The sequence below is a fragment of the Setaria italica genome, chromosome VI (assembly GCF_000263155.2).
Source record: "Setaria italica strain Yugu1 chromosome VI, Setaria_italica_v2.0, whole genome shotgun sequence".
NCBI classification, from domain to species: Eukaryota; Viridiplantae; Streptophyta; class Magnoliopsida; order Poales; family Poaceae; genus Setaria; species Setaria italica.
Genome location: NC_028455.1, coordinates 4132294 through 4148996, shown reverse-complemented (window position 1 = coordinate 4148996; position 16703 = coordinate 4132294). Strand labels below are relative to the sequence as shown.

At 42.0% G+C, this 16703-nt stretch overlaps 2 protein-coding genes across 2 annotated transcripts; both read left to right on the top strand.

Moving 5' to 3' along the window:
• Positions 1–900: 900 nt before the first annotated feature.
• On the top strand, positions 901–4121 carry LOC101773016. The gene is made up of 2 exons (XM_004974354.2): positions 901–2189; positions 3593–4121. Exons 1-2 carry the CDS (start codon positions 916–918, stop codon positions 3693–3695), a joined length of 1377 nt encoding a protein of 458 aa, XP_004974411.1. The 5' UTR covers positions 901–915; the 3' UTR covers positions 3696–4121.
• Positions 4122–9783: 5662 nt separating this feature from the next.
• LOC101754916 lies at positions 9784–13219 on the top strand. Its single transcript, XM_004972719.2, has 2 exons — positions 9784–11173; positions 12574–13219. Exons 1-2 carry the CDS (start codon positions 9903–9905, stop codon positions 12674–12676), a joined length of 1374 nt encoding a protein of 457 aa, XP_004972776.1. The 5' UTR covers positions 9784–9902; the 3' UTR covers positions 12677–13219.
• Positions 13220–16703: the final 3484 nt, after the last annotated feature.

The following is a 16703-nucleotide window of genomic DNA, read 5'->3' as shown; positions in this document are numbered from 1 at the left end:
GTGAAACAAAAACCGGCGGGATGCGAGCGAGCCTGGTCCGGCGGATGGGCTCGGGTACGGCTGTTCCGTACGGTACCATATTATATATACACACACATATACATAGCAAAATTAGCATGCATATTAGTTTGGAATGAAGAAGTTAAATAAGTAGTTGGATTATTTGGATGTCAAGTTTTTTTATTTTTGTTCGTAGGTGTTTTGCTGCTGACGTTAATCCAAATAGGTGGGTATTCTTTGACACATGCCAATACTATTTTCTTTCGTTTGTTTCACATAAATAATTCGGTTACATTTTATTTGACAACAACAGATGGGATGTGGCTGAGCCATACTGGTATTATCCTTCTCTTGCCCCGTGTCGAACTTGGGGACGCAGGAGATATGATTGAATTATCATCGTGATGCGCGCTAGTCCTGAGCCACCCGGGGGTTTTAATTAGGGCCCTACTGTTGATTGTTGAACTGCTTGCTAAATTTCAACCCCCTTGCGTTGTGAAAGATAATAGCACCGTTCGTAGAGTGAACGTTTAGCCTGCGCGAATTGTTTGTGCCATGGACGTGTAATATGCATGTCGTCCGTCCATTCGCTTCCATTCAGTTTGTCGAAAACAGGAGCCGATTCAGTTTGGTCAGACTTTGGAAGAACAGAGCAAACCGGCATTCAAGTAAACCCCAGCATGGGGCCACCACTTCTCTTCCCTCGGGGCTTTTTAGCCCAAAACCTCCCCGCCTCAGCTAAGCCGGGCCAACAGCCCATGAAGCCCACCTATCCCACAAAGAGCGAAGCGGCGGGGTGGGCCTGACGCGGTGTATGGCGAAACATTGGCAGCGAGCCTAGCAGAGGCATCACTCGGCGTTAGGGTTTCTATCCCCTCCTCACCTCCCCGCTCCGCCCACACACCAGATCTTCCCATGGCCCGCTCGTCCCTCCTTCCGTTCCTCAGGGTCCCTCCGCTTATCCACACCGAGGATCCGGGTTCTCCTCCTCCTGAGTCGATCCTCCTCGACCGATACGGCTACCTCAGCTGTCGCCTCAACGGCACTACCGCCGATGGCTTCACGGCGGACGGCAAGAGAATCCAGGTCACCTTCTGGGCGGCCAGCCCGCCGCGGGTCTCCTGCTTCACTGTCCATTGCCCCGACGTGAAGCCCTCCGCGTTCGACTGGTTGCCCACGGTCATCTACTCGAAGGACGACCTCGTCCTGCTCCGCATCCCCATCCTCCGTCAGGACGACAGCCTCGACGCTGAGAGCTGCCACTACTTCGTCTACCAGGCCGGCACCGAGAACAACCGGCCGTCACTTACGATGTTACCCATCCCGTGCGACTTCACGTTCTCCTACGACGAGCTTGTGCTGTTGCGTTGCCGCGACCAAGATATGTTCTACTTCGCCCTGCTTCATAGGATCATCGATCCTAAGAACAACGGCAAGCGATTTGATCTCCACCTGTACAACTCCAAGACAGGTACATGGAACACTGAGAATCAGTTTGTTGATTCAGTGAATTATTTGAATTATTCATATCCAAACATTGCGGTCACCATCGGAGGTGAGTTCGGTTCAGTGGGCTGGGTCGATCTCTGGCGGGGCATGCTTATCTGTGACCTTCTCCGGGACAACCACAGTCTTCGCTATATTCCATTACCATTGCCACTGGTGCCCAAGCTGCTCAAGGGTTATCCGATGTATTTCCGGGACATTGTTGTGGTTGGAGATTGCATCAAGTATTTCGAGATGAGCTACGACGTCAGACCAGGCTCTGGACTCACGTCTGCAACTCAAGATTTGGTGGCTGCAACAAAGAAAATGAAAATTTCAGATATTGGTTCTGGGAACAACTGGGAAGAGGACTGCACTTTCAAATTTTCTGACATCCCAGTGGACAGCCCCAAGTTTGCTCGAATGCTGATGCTGCCTAATCTGAAACAGGTTAAAAATACAAAGCTAACCTTGATGAGACTTTGTGCGGGTTACCCTGCTCTGAGCTTGCATGACGCTGATGTTGTTTACATCATGCACACACCTGATCCCGATGAGGACAAGGCATTGGTGATTGCACTTGATATGAGAAAAAAGACTCTAAAAGATGTGGCTGATTTTGGCTCTGGAAGGCCTCTGGGTTACACTTTCACCTACCTTAAAAGTGGGATCTCCAAGCATCTGAACATTTGGTCCTCCTCCAGGTAATTTTTTTTTGCATTCTCTGTTTTGGACCAACATAGTACATATAAACTAAAACTAAAATGTACCAGCAGCACGAGTAGGTTCTTTCATTCTGAAGCTGCGGTATCCATTTGTTATCTGGCAGGAGCATTTGTTTTAATTATGTTATACTACTAACATCATGGTATACTGTGTAATAACGCTCATTTTGCTTCCGGTCTTCATTATTAGTCATTATTTATTCATAGCAGTGCTCCTAGTCCTAGTGTTCTTTAGATCTGTCTGGTTTATTGTTATTCAATTAACTATTTGTCTCTCGATTGTTAATATTGTACCTGCATTGATAAATCGTACTATCTTTTACATTTCCATCCGCAAAATTAGCACTTATACCTCCCCCGCCACTACATCTACATTCTGGAGCTTCTTTTTGATGAAGTATAAGGGATCGCTTCATTTCAACATTTAAAGAAGTCTGTCTCAACTGTACTGCATTGTTCCCTATCATGTCTAGTAAAACCCTTCTCCCAGAAGTTTCTGCTTATAGTGTGCTGTGCCTGAAAGATCATATGGTTTAGCAGTTTGTTCATGGCTACCAAATATCTATTATCCTATCTCATAGCCAGGATTCATCTTTCATGTGTTCCACCTTGCATGCCATATTGTGTAACTCGCCCTTATTGGTCATGGTTAAAATGGTGCTAAATGTGCAACACTAAAACAATGCTTGCTTCTGGAATGTGCACATGCCTGCTACCAGGGGTGGAGCCAGAATCAGCTCAAAGGGGGTGCTGAGACTCTATAATTGAACTAAGTTCATGTTTTATGTTCAAAGTTTTAAGATAAAACAGTTAATATTAAATGGACTAGCATGACCTGAGGGGGTGCTGCAGCACCCCCAGCACCCCGTGCAGCTCCACCCCTGCCTGCTACATATTTTTCCTTTTCTCTTAAGATTTATTAATTTTTATCAGAACCAATATGACTTGAATTGAACACAGTAAGCACTATCTGTATTACTAGTTGCCTAACCTTGTGATTTTTCATACCATCTAAGGAGCCAAATAATCTTTATAGTTAACTTCTTTGAGGGGAAAATGTTAACACACCAGTGCGCAATTGTCTCATTTCCATAATTCAAGCACACGTTGCATGTTGCAGGCCATATGGTGTGCCTCACCCTTACTGAACAGAATTTCTTGGTCATTATTGCCAAAATGATGCAAAAATTTGCACCAATGAAGCAATATTTTCTTTTGGTACATGAACATGCTTGCTATGTAATCTTTGCTTTTGCTGTTTAGGTTTCTGTTAGTACATAGACATGTTTACTATAGAATTCTTGCTTTTTCTTATCATCTATAATTATTGTTTTCAAACCAAGGGATTTTTTAACTAAGATGCACTCTTGTACATGAAACAGATCTGGGAGGAATGCTGGTGAAACAAGTAGGGATGGATGTCTGGGGCCATGCAAGCTAGAAGTTCTAGAGGTGAACGCTGAACCGCAGCCAACCGCAACCTAAGTCTAAACTTGGAAGCAAAGCACAAAGGGTACTACTTAGCATGGTGATCACTAAATTGGTGTGCAAGTTGAAACAAAGCCCTTCACACCTCACCCGTGGTGTGATGTCTATGAGGTGTTGCATTATTGATGGACCTGTATTACATTAGCTTGCATCGTGTCAGCTATGTTTGCGGACTATATTTGTTAGTCATCGAGGACTATGTGGCATGCTAGCCGTGTGAGGGCTGTTATTTATGGATGAATGCATTTTTTTAAACACATATTTCATTACTTATTTATGGATGAATGGCCATTGTCAACAATATCTAAGCATCTTCCGAGGGTCCTAGGAGTGCTGCTGACCTCTCTGCATGATGTATGGATATCTGCATGGTGTAATTCAACTAGTTTGTATCATAGAGTTCACACCTGTAATTGTACTAAAGTGGGCATCCGGGATGAGTTGGTACAATCGGGGTGTGTTTTGTTGCTTTGTATCATTTGTATTATTTGATTCATGTATGAAATGGTTCAAAATAATAATGATTCTTTTGTTTGGTTAGATGAATTGTACCATCCCGGTCCCCGGTCATGATGAAGCCATCCCACTTGATACATTATTTTACTAATAATAGCGAACCATATGATGCAAACAAATTGGTTGAACCCACCATCTAGGATCATCCATGCATTTAATCATGTGGTGCATGTAACCAAATACACCTTTAATCCAACCAAATAAAAGGAACAGTATTTATCTTTATACGAACTTAAATGATACGAGTAACCAAATACCCTAGTGCCTCTTTGGCTATGTGGCTGCCGACCTCCTTTAGCCTCATCCCTGAGGAACTCGTGTTTTCATTATCTAGTTGCCGTGTCTCTTTGGTTATATGGCTACCAACCTCCTCTTATGATTTTGCTATCTGGTTGGTGAGCATCTTTCTTTGAGCCTTTTAGGGCTTGAGGCTGTAGTGATGATGTGGCCCTATTCTGCCAACTAGAGCTTGAGACGCCCATTCGGCGTGCCTTTTTTCCATCTCAGTTCAGAACTTATACTACTAGAGTCTGAGGCACGCCTCCAGCGTGCCACTCCTTCGTTCCATTTTCAAGCAAACAGACATGCCAAGTTTTGATATTTTACATTTTATTTCATGACCATTGTGATGGTGCCTCATTTAATAGTTGTAACTAGTATATTATTTGAAATATCATTTTCAAAACATTTCCATATCCTTATAACAATTTTTCGCAACATTTCCATAGTTGTACTGAAATGCACTGTTTTGCATCATTTTTCGTGCACTAACTAAATGCTCCAAAATACTCCCAAACATCATCTAGGGTCTAATGGAGTAGATTGCATGCGTTCCTAGCGAAAAAATCCGTCAGAAGTTCGCTACCCCAAAACAGTGCATTCGGTACCGAAACGCACCCATTTCGCATCATTTTTCGTGCACTAGCGAAATGTTCCAAAATGCTCCCAAAAATCATCTAGGGTCTAATGGAGTAGTTTGGATGCGTTCGTAGCGAAAAAATCCATCAAAAGTTCGCTACCCCGAAACAAAGCATACGTGTACTAAACACACCCATTTCGCATCGTTTTTCTGCACTATCGAAATGTTCCAAAATGCTCCCAAATATAATCTAGGGTCTAATGGAGTAGATTGGATGCGTTTGTAGCAAAAAAAAATCCATCAAAAGTTCGCTACAAATGGTGCATACGGGTACCGAAACGCACCCATTTCGCATCGTTTTTCTGCACTATCGAAATATTCCAAAATGCTCCCAAATATAATCTAGGGTCTAATGGAGTAGATTGGATGCGTTCGTAGCGAAAAAATCCGTCGGAAGTTCGATATCCCGAAACAGTGCATTCGGGTACTGAAACGCATCCGTTTCGCATCTTTTTTTTGCAGCGCAATGCTCCCAAACATCATCTAGGGTCTAATGGAGTAGATTGGATGTGTTCATAGCGAATAATCAGTCGAAACAGTGCATTTGGGTATCGAAATGCACCCGTTTCGCATCTTTTTCGTGCACTAGCGAAATACTCTAAAATGCTCCCAAACATCATCTAGGGTTTAATGGGGTAGATTGGATGTATTCGTAGGGAAAAAAATCCGTCGGAAGTACGCTACCTCGAAATAGAGCATTTGGTTACCGAAATGCACCCATTTTGCATCGTTTTTCGTGCACTAGCAAAATTTTCCAAAATGCTCCCAAAACCTGCTGGCAATGGGCTATTCTGCCACATAAAGGAGATTCAAGCAAAAAAATGACAAAATGTCAAAGAAGGTTTGATCCAAAAGGCATTTCAACACATTTCACGGTTAAATGTACATGGTTCAAGGAAAACATAAGTGCACATGTAGGTTGTATCACTTGTATCTCCAAACGAATTCTCCATTGAACCGCACATATATATGAAGTTCAAATCTTAGGATCAAGCTGCGACAAAGATGAACAGGGGAAGGGGAATGAGCAGTTCAACGCTCCCACTAGTGTCCGATGATAGGACGCCCAATGAGTAGATAGTAGCAAGCAGCTGCCGGGCCTCCTTTAGCTGAGTCATAAAAGCCATGACTATTTATGACTGACAAGCTAGGTCAGAAATAATGCCATTTATGGATCGAATGCCTCTCTATCCTAGCATACCTTCTCCTTCCCTCTTTTCCAATATCTTGAATCCAGCCCAGAACACCCCAGCATAGGGCCACCACTTCTCTTCCTCAAGCCTTTTTAGCCCAAAACCTCCCCGCCTCTGCTAAGCAGGGCCAACAGCCAATGAAGCCCGCCTCTGCTTCCATTGTGCTATCTATCCTGCGCCGACTACCGTGTTTCTGTCCAGCTTGATATATGAACATTATTGCAGTTGGCATTTAAGAGCAAAAATATATGTACATACATTTTAATAAGAATATGCCAACTCAAGATGCATGGATGGTGATGCCTCTAGCTAAAATAGCCTTATCTTGATCTACAGTTGTGATCATAACTTAATATATTTTGAGAATTGTACACCTGCAAAGACACATCTAGAATCACGTTTCAAGCTTGTGCATCAGCCAAGAGATGGTGTTCGTTTTTCAGTGTGCTATCCCCCTCATGAAAAAATGTTCACATTATTTTAAGTTGCTTACTGAAATTATTTTCTCTCTAACTGTGAATGGAAGTCACAAAGAGGGAACATTTGTGAGGTCATTATCTCAAAAATGCAATGGGGATGCTTTTCTTTTCTTCCATTTTGCTTGTTAAATTATACTCGGCAAGTGTAGTGGGGACATTCTCTTTCTAGAAGATTTACATGATTTAGGCTAGAACTTGAGGTCGGACTATAACATGTCTTAATAATCTGATATGTGCCATGATTCCTGAATTGCAGTTTACTCTTGAGGTTCTGTACCTATTTATCTGTTACTGTATTATGTTCGTGCTCCTATGGTACATATGCATCCTCGAAAAATGGATGGAAAAATGGATTGATGTGTGTCTGTTCTTTCTTGAGATGTGCAGATAACCAGTCCCTTTCTTGTAATGAAAAAAAATCATATCAATCTACATTGACCTTGAGGTTATCATGCATTCTTTGACATGGCAGGTTAATGCACAATTTGGTTCCATCACTCATGGTGAATGCAGGAATATGATGGCGAAAAGAGGGCTGATGGATTTAGCCCCCTATAATCCCACTCCTATGACAAGGTTCATGGCGTTTGTGCCATCGGAGGTAACTGAGGATAGGATAGCATAGCAATCTAGCTTCTATGTTTGAATGTGATTATTCTTAATTAGTGATTATGCAGGTTTCTTGCTGCTTAGCTTCAAGATCCCTACTAGTGGCAGGATAATAGGCAATAGACATTAGGTTTAGCAGGGTTTGTTCTAAAATCATTTGGGGCTAGAAGCTTTTCTCCTATCCATCTACTGACTGTTCTTTTTATATAACTTAATGGAAGACTCTCCATGATGCTTGATTTGTGTTGCACTTGTAGTACGAATGAACATAAGATGTCCTGTAATACTATGTTGATCATATGTGATTAGATCTTGAGCTTATCCTGCACAAAGACTAGGCTAAACATATGTACGAGGTGAATGGAATTTTGAATGGTAGGTTTTCTCAATCCCTGCTATATATTCCTAGGTGTATTGCACCATAGAAACCTCAGTTATTTGCATCAAAATTAGCTTGAGCACAAATAATACTATGCTGGAACACAAGAGCTAACAACCTATGCATTGTGGCATATACTTTTCTATTCACAAATGATGACGCATGTGAATGGAAATAGCTTATATTGCAATTATATGCAAAGCAGATAGCAGTTTGCAGGATCCATCTCATGGAAAAGCCATAACAAAATGAATGGGAACTGAAGAACAACAGACTGGCAACAATAGAAAACCAAATCAAAGCTGCATGCAGGAACCTAACCTAAGGTCATTGAAGTTTCGCAAGAAGATGGTCCTGGAGCTCAAGAGCAGTGCAGAGGGTGCTCTAAAATGACAATTGAACTGAGCCCAATGTTTAATTTAGCCACCATTCCAGCTATGCAATCATGCTGACACTATTGAGGGACTCGGTATTAAGAGTAGTGCCATCAAATTTGAACAAAGCAACAGAGATTACTGGATGCCATCTCACTGCAAGGTGACCTAAGCAGACCATTTAAAATGTAACAATAAGGAACCTTAAATCTGTAATATCAGCTACTACATAGATATATATAACAATATAGAATCGCATGCCTAAAATTCAATACATGCAATTTAAGAAGAGCAGATACTGACATGATTTCAGAAACCTAACCAACGACTAGTTCATGTAACAACTATGGAAGTGGCACTTTGATCCACCCTTTACTACATAACTTTAACTAGTAATCAGTTTTAAAAAAATATGCATATAATATCAATAAGAAAGACGTTTGCAAGACCCATCTCATCTCATGGAAGAGCTAAAATAAAATGAACGGAGTTGAAGAATAGAATGGTGAAAATGGGTAATATAACCAAATCCAGGCAGGAACCTAATCGCAGCACATGGAAGTTTAGCTAGATGGTCCTGGTGCTCAACACCTGCACAAAAGATGATCCAAAAGGCTATGTTTGGGTCGGAGCCAGCAGGAGTTGCGTAATTCACGTAACACTGTTGGCCTTCTGCTCGTCAACTCCAGCTAGTCATGAAGCATGGGCCTTGGTAGTAGAAGCCATCCCGTCAACCCTGTAGAGACAGCATCACACAACGTCAGGGACTAAAAAAGAAGCCAATCGGGCCTACCATAAGCATTTCGGATAGAAAGAGGCATATTGACAAGGCAAAGTAGTTTCGTATGCAATGTTTCTAAGTCCAAAGCTTCAGAACATCTGGAATGATTAACAAAGTATACTGATCTGAATTTATTAACTCATATCAAGGGATCAAACCAAAACCTGCACCTAGCACCAAATTCGGATTGGCAAATCATATCAGCATCTCTCAGATGAATGTATATCAGGCAGTAAGGAGCATGCACATCTGAAAATTTACATCACTGAACCAAAACCAAATCGCTCATCTGAATTTTTAATTGAACTCATCTAGTCATATTCACAATTAAAAGTATAAAATTCATCAAATCATTTATAAGAGAAAAGAAGGAAACAAATCTCTAGTTATCTGAATAGGTATCTCTTATCCAACAAATAAACCTTGTCGAAAAGGACTGATCTACATTGTGGAATAATCAATATGGATAATATGCCAACTAAAAGAATTTTTATTTGGATAGATACTAGAATGGCATAAAACATGAGCATACTACAATTAGAAACTATGCCTAGATTTATCTATTTTTAATTGATGACTAGAATGATCTTGGCAAGTACCAATTTACAGGCGCAGCAGCTCTTGGTGTCTCAGCGAGATAAACTGAGATCAGAGAAATCATGTAGTGCCAATTCAAGTCAATGCATCCAGATAACCATGAGATTGCATTAGCATACGGATCTTTTCTGTAAGCTGGGCATGAAAATTGCTCTCAGAACTAGGCTCAATGTGAGGTCAGCACGTCAGAGGGGATTTTTGAAAGAGGGAGGGAGGCAACCTGCTCCAGACCATCTACGGCCAACGATCTACCTACACAAATCATCGGTACCTTTCGGCAGCCAAGCCGCCGCTCAGATCCGATCCCCTCACCTCCGCGTCGACTCTCCCCGCTCCGCCCACACACCAGATCTTCCCATGGCCGACTCGTCCGTCAATCCGTTCCTCAGGATCCCTCCGCTTATCCACACCGAGGATCCGGGTTCTCCTCCTCCTGAGTCGATCCTCCTCGACCGATACGGCTACCTCAGCTGTCGCCTCAACGGCACTACCGCCGATGGCTTCACGGCGGACGGCAAGAGAATCCAGGTCACCTTCTGGGCGGCCAGCCCGCCGCGGGTCTCCTGCTTCACTGTCCATTCCCCCGACGTGAAGCCCTCCGCGTTCGACTGGTTGCCCAAGGTCATCTACTCGAAGGACGACCTCGTCCTGCTCCGCATCCCCATCCTCCGTCAGGACGACAGCCGCGACGCTAAGAGCTGCCACTACTTCGTCTACCAGGCCGGCACCGAGAACAACCGGCCGTCACTTAAGATGTTACCCATCCCGTGCGACATCAAGTTCTCCAACAACGAGGTTGTGCTTTTGCGTTGCCGCGACCAAGATATGTTCTACTTCGCCCTGCTTCATAGGATCATCGATCCTAAGAACGGCAAGCGATTTGATCTCCACCTGTACAACTCCAAGACAGGTACATGGAACACTGAGAATCAGTTTGTTGATTCAGTGAATTATGTGAATTATTCATATCCAAACATTGCGGTCACCATCGGAGGTGAGTTCGGTTCAGTGGGCTGGGTCGATCTCTGGCGGGGCATGCTTATCTGTGACCTTCTCCGGGACAACCATAGTCTTCGCTATATTCCATTACCATTGCCACTGGTGCCCAAGCTGCTCAAGGGTTATCCGATGTGTTTCCGGGACATTGTTGTGGTTGGAGATTGCATCAAGTATTTCGAGATGAGTTACGACGTCAGACCAGGCTCTGGACTCACGTCTGCAACTCAAGATTTGGTGGCTGCAACAAAGAAAATGAAAATTTCAGATATTGGTTCTGGGAACAACTGGGAAGAGGACTGCACTTTCAAATTTTCTGACATCCCAGTGGACAGCCCCAAGTTTGCTCGAATGCTGATGCTGCCTAATCTGAAACAGGTTAAAAATACAAAGCTAACCTTGATGAGACTCTGTGCGGGTTACCCTGCTCTGAGCTTGCATGACGCTGATGTTGTTTACATCATGCACACACCTGATCCCGATGAGGACAAGGCATTGGTGATTGCACTTGATATGAGAAAAAAGACTCTAAAAGATGTGGCTGATTTTGGCTCTGGAAGGCCTCTGGGTTACACTTTCACCTACCTTCAAAGTGGGATCTCCAAGCATCTGAACATTTGGTCCTCCTCCAGGTAATTTTGCTTGCATTCTCTGTTTTGGACCAACATGGTACATATAAACTAAAACTAAAATGTTCCAGCAGCACGAGTAGGTGCTTTCATTCTGAAGCTGCGGTATCCATTTGTTATCTGGCAGGAGCATTTGTTTTAATTATGTTATACTACTAACATCATGGTATACTGTGTAATAACGCTCATTTTGCTTCCGGTCTTCATTATTAGTCATTATTTATTCATAGCAGTGCTCCTAGTCCTAGTGTTCTTTAGATCTGTCTGGTGTATTGTTATTCAATTAACTATTTGTCTCTCGATTGTTAATATTGTACCTGCATCGATAAATCGTACTATCTTTTACATTTCCATCCGCAAAATTAGCACTTATAGCTCCCCCGCCACTACATCTACATTCTGGAGCTTCTTTTTGATGAAGTACAAGGGATTGCTTCATTTCAACATTTAAAGAAGTCTGTCTCAACTGTACTGCATTGTTCCCTATCATGTCTAGTAAAACCCTTCTCCCAGAAGTTTCTGCTTATCGTGTGCTGTGCCTGAAAGATCATATGGTTCAGCAGTTTGTTCATGGGTACCAAATATCTATTATCCTATATCATAGCCAGGATTCATCTTTCATGTGTTCCACCTTGCATGCCATGTTGTGTAACTCGCCCTTATTGGTCATGGTTAAAATGGTGCTAAATGTGCAACACTAAAACAATGCTTGCTTCTGGAATGTGCAATGCCTGCTACCAGGGGTGGAGCCAGAATCAGCTCAAAGGGGGTGCTGAGACTCTATAATTGAACTAAGTTCATGTTTTATGTTCAAAGTTTTAAGATAAAACAGTTAATATTAAATGGACTAGCATGTGCTGAGCGGGTGCTGCAGCACCCCCAGCACCCCGTGCAGCTCCACCCCTGCCTGCTACATATTTTTCCTTTGCTCTTAAGATTTATTAGTTTTTATCAGAACCAATATGACTTCAATTGAACACAATAAGCACTATCTGTATACTAGTTGCCTAACCTTGTGATTTTTCACACCATCTAAAGAGCCAAATAATCTTTGTAGTTAACTTCTTTGAGGGGAAAATGTTAACACACCATTGCTCAGTTGTCTCATTTCCATAATTCAAGCACACGTTGCATGTTGCAGGCCATATGGTGTGCCTCGCCCTTACTGAACAGAATTTCTTGGTCATTATTGCCAAAATGATGCAAAAATTTGCACCAATGAAGCAATATTTTCTTTTGGTACATGAACATGCTTGCTATGTAATCCTTGCTTTTGCTGTTTAGGTTTCTGTTAGTACATAGACATGTTTGCTATAGAATTCTTGCTTTTTCTTATCATCTATAATCATTGTTTTCACACCAAGGGATTTTTTAACTAAGATGCACTCTTGTACATGAAACAGATCTGGGAGGAATGCTGGTGAAACAAGTAGGGATGGATGTCTGGGGCCATGCAAGCTAGAAGTTCTATGGGTGAACGCTGAACAGCAGCCAAACGCAACCTAAGTCTAAACTTGGAAGCAAAGCACAAAGGGTACTACTTAGCATGGTGATCACTAAATTGGTGTGCAAGTTGAAACAAAGCCCTTCACACCTCACCCGTGGTGTGATGTCTATGAGGTGTTGCATTATTGATGGACCTGTATTACATTAGCTTGCATCGTGTCAACTATGTTTGCGGACTATATTTGTTAGTCATCGAGGACTATGTGGCATGCTAGCCGTGTGAGGGCTGTTATTTATGGATGAATGCATTTTTTTAAACACATATTTCATTACCTATTTATGGATGAATGGCCATTGTCAACAATATCTAAGCATCTTCCGAGGGTCCTAGGAGTGCTGCTGACCTCTCTGCATGATGTATGGATGTCTGCATGGTGTAATTCAACTAGTTTGTATTATAGAGTTCACACCTGTAATTGTACTAAAGTGGGCATCCGGGATGAGTTGGTACAATCGGGGTGTGTTTTGTTGCTTTGTATCATTTGTATTATTTGATTCATGTATGAAATGGTTCAAAATAATAATGATTCTTTTGTTCGGTTAGATGAGTTGTACCATCCCGGTCCCCGGTCATGATGAAGCCATCCCACTTAATACATTATTTTACTAATAATAGCGAACCATATGATGCAAACAAATTGGTTGAACCCACCATCTAGGATCATCCATGCATTTAATCATGTGGTGCATGTAACCAAATACACCTTTAATCCAACCAAATAAAAGGAACAGTATTTATCTTTATACGAACTTAAATGATACGAGTAACCAAATACCCTAATGCCTCTTTGGCTATGTGGCTGCCGACCTCCTTTAGCCTCATCCCTGAGGAACTCGTGTTTTCATTATCTAGTTGCCGTGTCTCTTTGGTTATGTGGCTGCCAACCTCCTCTTATGATTTTGCTATCTGGTTGGTGAGCATCTTTCTTTGAGCCTTTTAGGGCTTGAGGCTGTAGTGATGATGTGGCCCTATTCTGCCAACTAGAGCTTGAGACGCCCATTCGACGTGCCTTTTTTCCATCTCAGTTCAGAACTTATACTACTAGAGTCTGAGGCACGCCTCCAGCGTGCCACTCATTCGTTCCATTTTCAAGCAAACAGACATGCCAAGTTTTGATATTTTACATTTTATTTCATGACCATTGTGATGGTGACTCATTTAATAGTTGTAACTAGTATATTATTTGAAATATCATTTTCAAAACATTAACATATCCTTATAACAATTTTTCGCAACATTTCCATAGTTGTACCGAAATGCACTATTTTGCATCGTTTTTTGTGCACTAACTAAATGCTCCAAAGTGCTCCCAAACATCATCTAGGGTCTAATGGAGTAGATTGGATGCGTTCCTAGCGAAAAAATCCGTCAGAAGTTCGCTACCCCAAAACAGTGCATTCGGTACCGAAACGCACCCATTTCGCATCATTTTTCATGCTCTAACGAAATATTCCAAAATGCTCCCAAAAATCGTCTAGGGTCTAATGGAGTAGATTGGATGCGTTCGTAGCGAAAAAATCCATCAAAAATTCGCTACCCCGAAACAGTGCACACGTGTACTAAAACACACCCGTTTTGCATCGTTTTTCTGCACTATCAAAATGTTCCAAAATGCTTCCAAATATAATCTAGGGTCTAATGGAGTAGATTGGATGCATTTGTAGCAAAAAAATCCATCAAAAGTTCGCTACCCCGAAATGGTGCATACGGGTACCGAAACGCACCCGTTTCGCATCGTTTTTCTGCACTATCGAAATATTCCAAAATGCTCCCAAATATAATCTAGGGTCTAATGGAGTAGATTGGATGTGTTCGTAGCGAAAAAATCCGTCGGAAGTTCGATATCCCGAAACACTGCATTCGGGTACCAAAACGCATCTGTTTCGCATTGTTTTTTGTGCAGCTAAATGCTCCCAAACATCATCTAGGGTCTAATGGAGTAGATTGGATGTGTTCGTAGCGAATAATCAGTCGAAACAGTGCATTTGGGTATCGAAATGCACCCGTTTCGCATCTTTTTCGTGCACTAGCGAAATACTCTAAAATGCTCCCAAACATCATCTAGGGTTTAATGGGGTAGATTGGATGTATTCGTAGGGGAAAAATCCATCGGAAGTACGCTACCTCGAAATAGAGCATTCGGTTACCGAAATGCACCCATTTCGCATCGTTTTTCGTGCACTAGCAAAATTTTCCAAAATGCTCCCAAAACCTGCTGGCAATGGGCTATTCTGCCACATAAAGGAGATTCAAGCAAAAAAATGACAAAATGTCAAAGAAGGTTTGATCCAAAAGGCATTTCAACACATTTCACGGTTAAATGTACATGGTTCAAGGAAAACATAAGTGCACATGTAGGTTGTATCACTTGTATCTCCAAACGAATTCTCCATTGAACCGCACATATATATGAAGTTCAAATCTTAGGATCAAGCTGCGACAAAGATGAACATGGGAAGGTGAATGAGCAGTTCAGCGATTCTACCAGTGTCCGATGATAGGACGCCCAATGAGTAGATAGTAGCAAGCAGCTACCGGGCCTCCTTTAGCTGAGTCATAAAAGCCATGACTATTTATGATTGACAAGCTAGGTCAGAAATAATACCATTTATGGACCGAATGCCTCTCTATCCTGGCATACCTTCTCCTTCCCTCTTTTCCAATATCTTGAATCCAGCCCAGAAAACCCCAGCATAGGGCCACCACTTCTCTTCCTCAAGCCTTTTTAGCCCAAAACCTCCCCGCCTCTGCTAAGCCGGGCCAACAGCCCATGAAGTCCGCATCTATTTCCATTGTGCTATCTATCCTACGCCGACTACCGTGTTTCTATCAGGCTCGATATATGAACATTATTGCAGTTGGCATTTAAGAGCAAAAATATATGTACATACATTTTAATAAGAATAAGCCAACTCAAGATGCATGGATGGTGATACCTCTAGCTAAAATAGCCTTATCTTGATCTATAGTTGTGATCATAACTTAATGTGTTTTGAGAATTGTACACCTGCAAAGACACATCTAGAATCACGTTTCAGGCTTGTGCATCAGCCAAGAGATGGTGTTCGTTTTTCAGTGTGCTATCCCCCTCGTGAAAAAATGTTCACATTATTTTAAGTTGCTTGCTGAAATTATTTTCTCTCTGACTGCGAATGGAAGTCACAAAGAGGGAACATTTGTGAGGCCATTATATCAAAAATGCAATAGGGATGCTTTTCTTTTCTTCCATTTTGCTTGTTAAACTATACTCTGCAAGTGTAGTGGGGACATTCTCTTTCTAGAAGATTTACATGATTTAGGCTAGAACTTGAGGTCGGACTGTAACATGTCTTAATAATCTGATATGTGCCTTGATTCCTGAATTGTAGTTTACTCTTGAGGTTCTGTACCTATTTATCTGTTACTGTATTATGTTCGTGCTCCTATGGTACATATGCATCCTGGAAAAATGTATGGAAAATGGATTGATGTGTGTCTGTTCTTTCTTGAGACGTGCAGATAACCAGTCCCTTTCTTGTAATGAAAAAAAAATCATATCAATCTACATCGACCTTGAGGTTATCATGCATTCTTTGACATGGCAGGTTAATGCACAATGTGGTTCCATCACTCATGGTGAATGCAAGAATATGATGGAGAAAAGAGGGCTGCTGGATTTAGCTCCCTATAATCCCACTCCTATGACAAGGTTCATGACGTTTGTGCCAGCGGAGGTAACTGCAGATAGGATAGCATAGCAATCTAGCTTCTATGTTTGAATGTGATTATTCTTAATTAGTGATTATGCAGGTTTCTTGCTGCTTAGCTTCAAGATCCCTACTAGTGGCAGGATAATAGGCAATAGACATTAGGTTTAGCAGGGTTTGTTCTAAAATCATTTAGGGCTAGAAGCTTTTCTCCTATCCATCTACTGACTGTTCTTTTTATATAACTTAATGGAAGACTCTCCATGATGCTTGATTTGTGTTGCACCTGTAGTACGAATGAACATGAGATGTCCTGTAATACTATGTTGATCATATGTGA

Excerpts from the sequence above, each read along its gene's own strand:
- LOC101773016 (XM_004974354.2), top strand. The coding sequence starts at position 916 with ATGGCCCGCTCGTCCCTCCTTCCGTTCCTCAGGGTCCCTCCGCTTATC. Across the intron at positions 2,190-3,592 it reads AACATTTGGTCCTCCTCCAG|ATCTGGGAGGAATGCTGGTG; the intron begins GTAATTTTTTTT and ends TACATGAAACAG.
- LOC101754916 (XM_004972719.2), top strand. The coding sequence starts at position 9,903 with ATGGCCGACTCGTCCGTCAATCCGTTCCTCAGGATCCCTCCGCTTATC. Across the intron at positions 11,174-12,573 it reads AACATTTGGTCCTCCTCCAG|ATCTGGGAGGAATGCTGGTG; the intron begins GTAATTTTGCTT and ends TACATGAAACAG.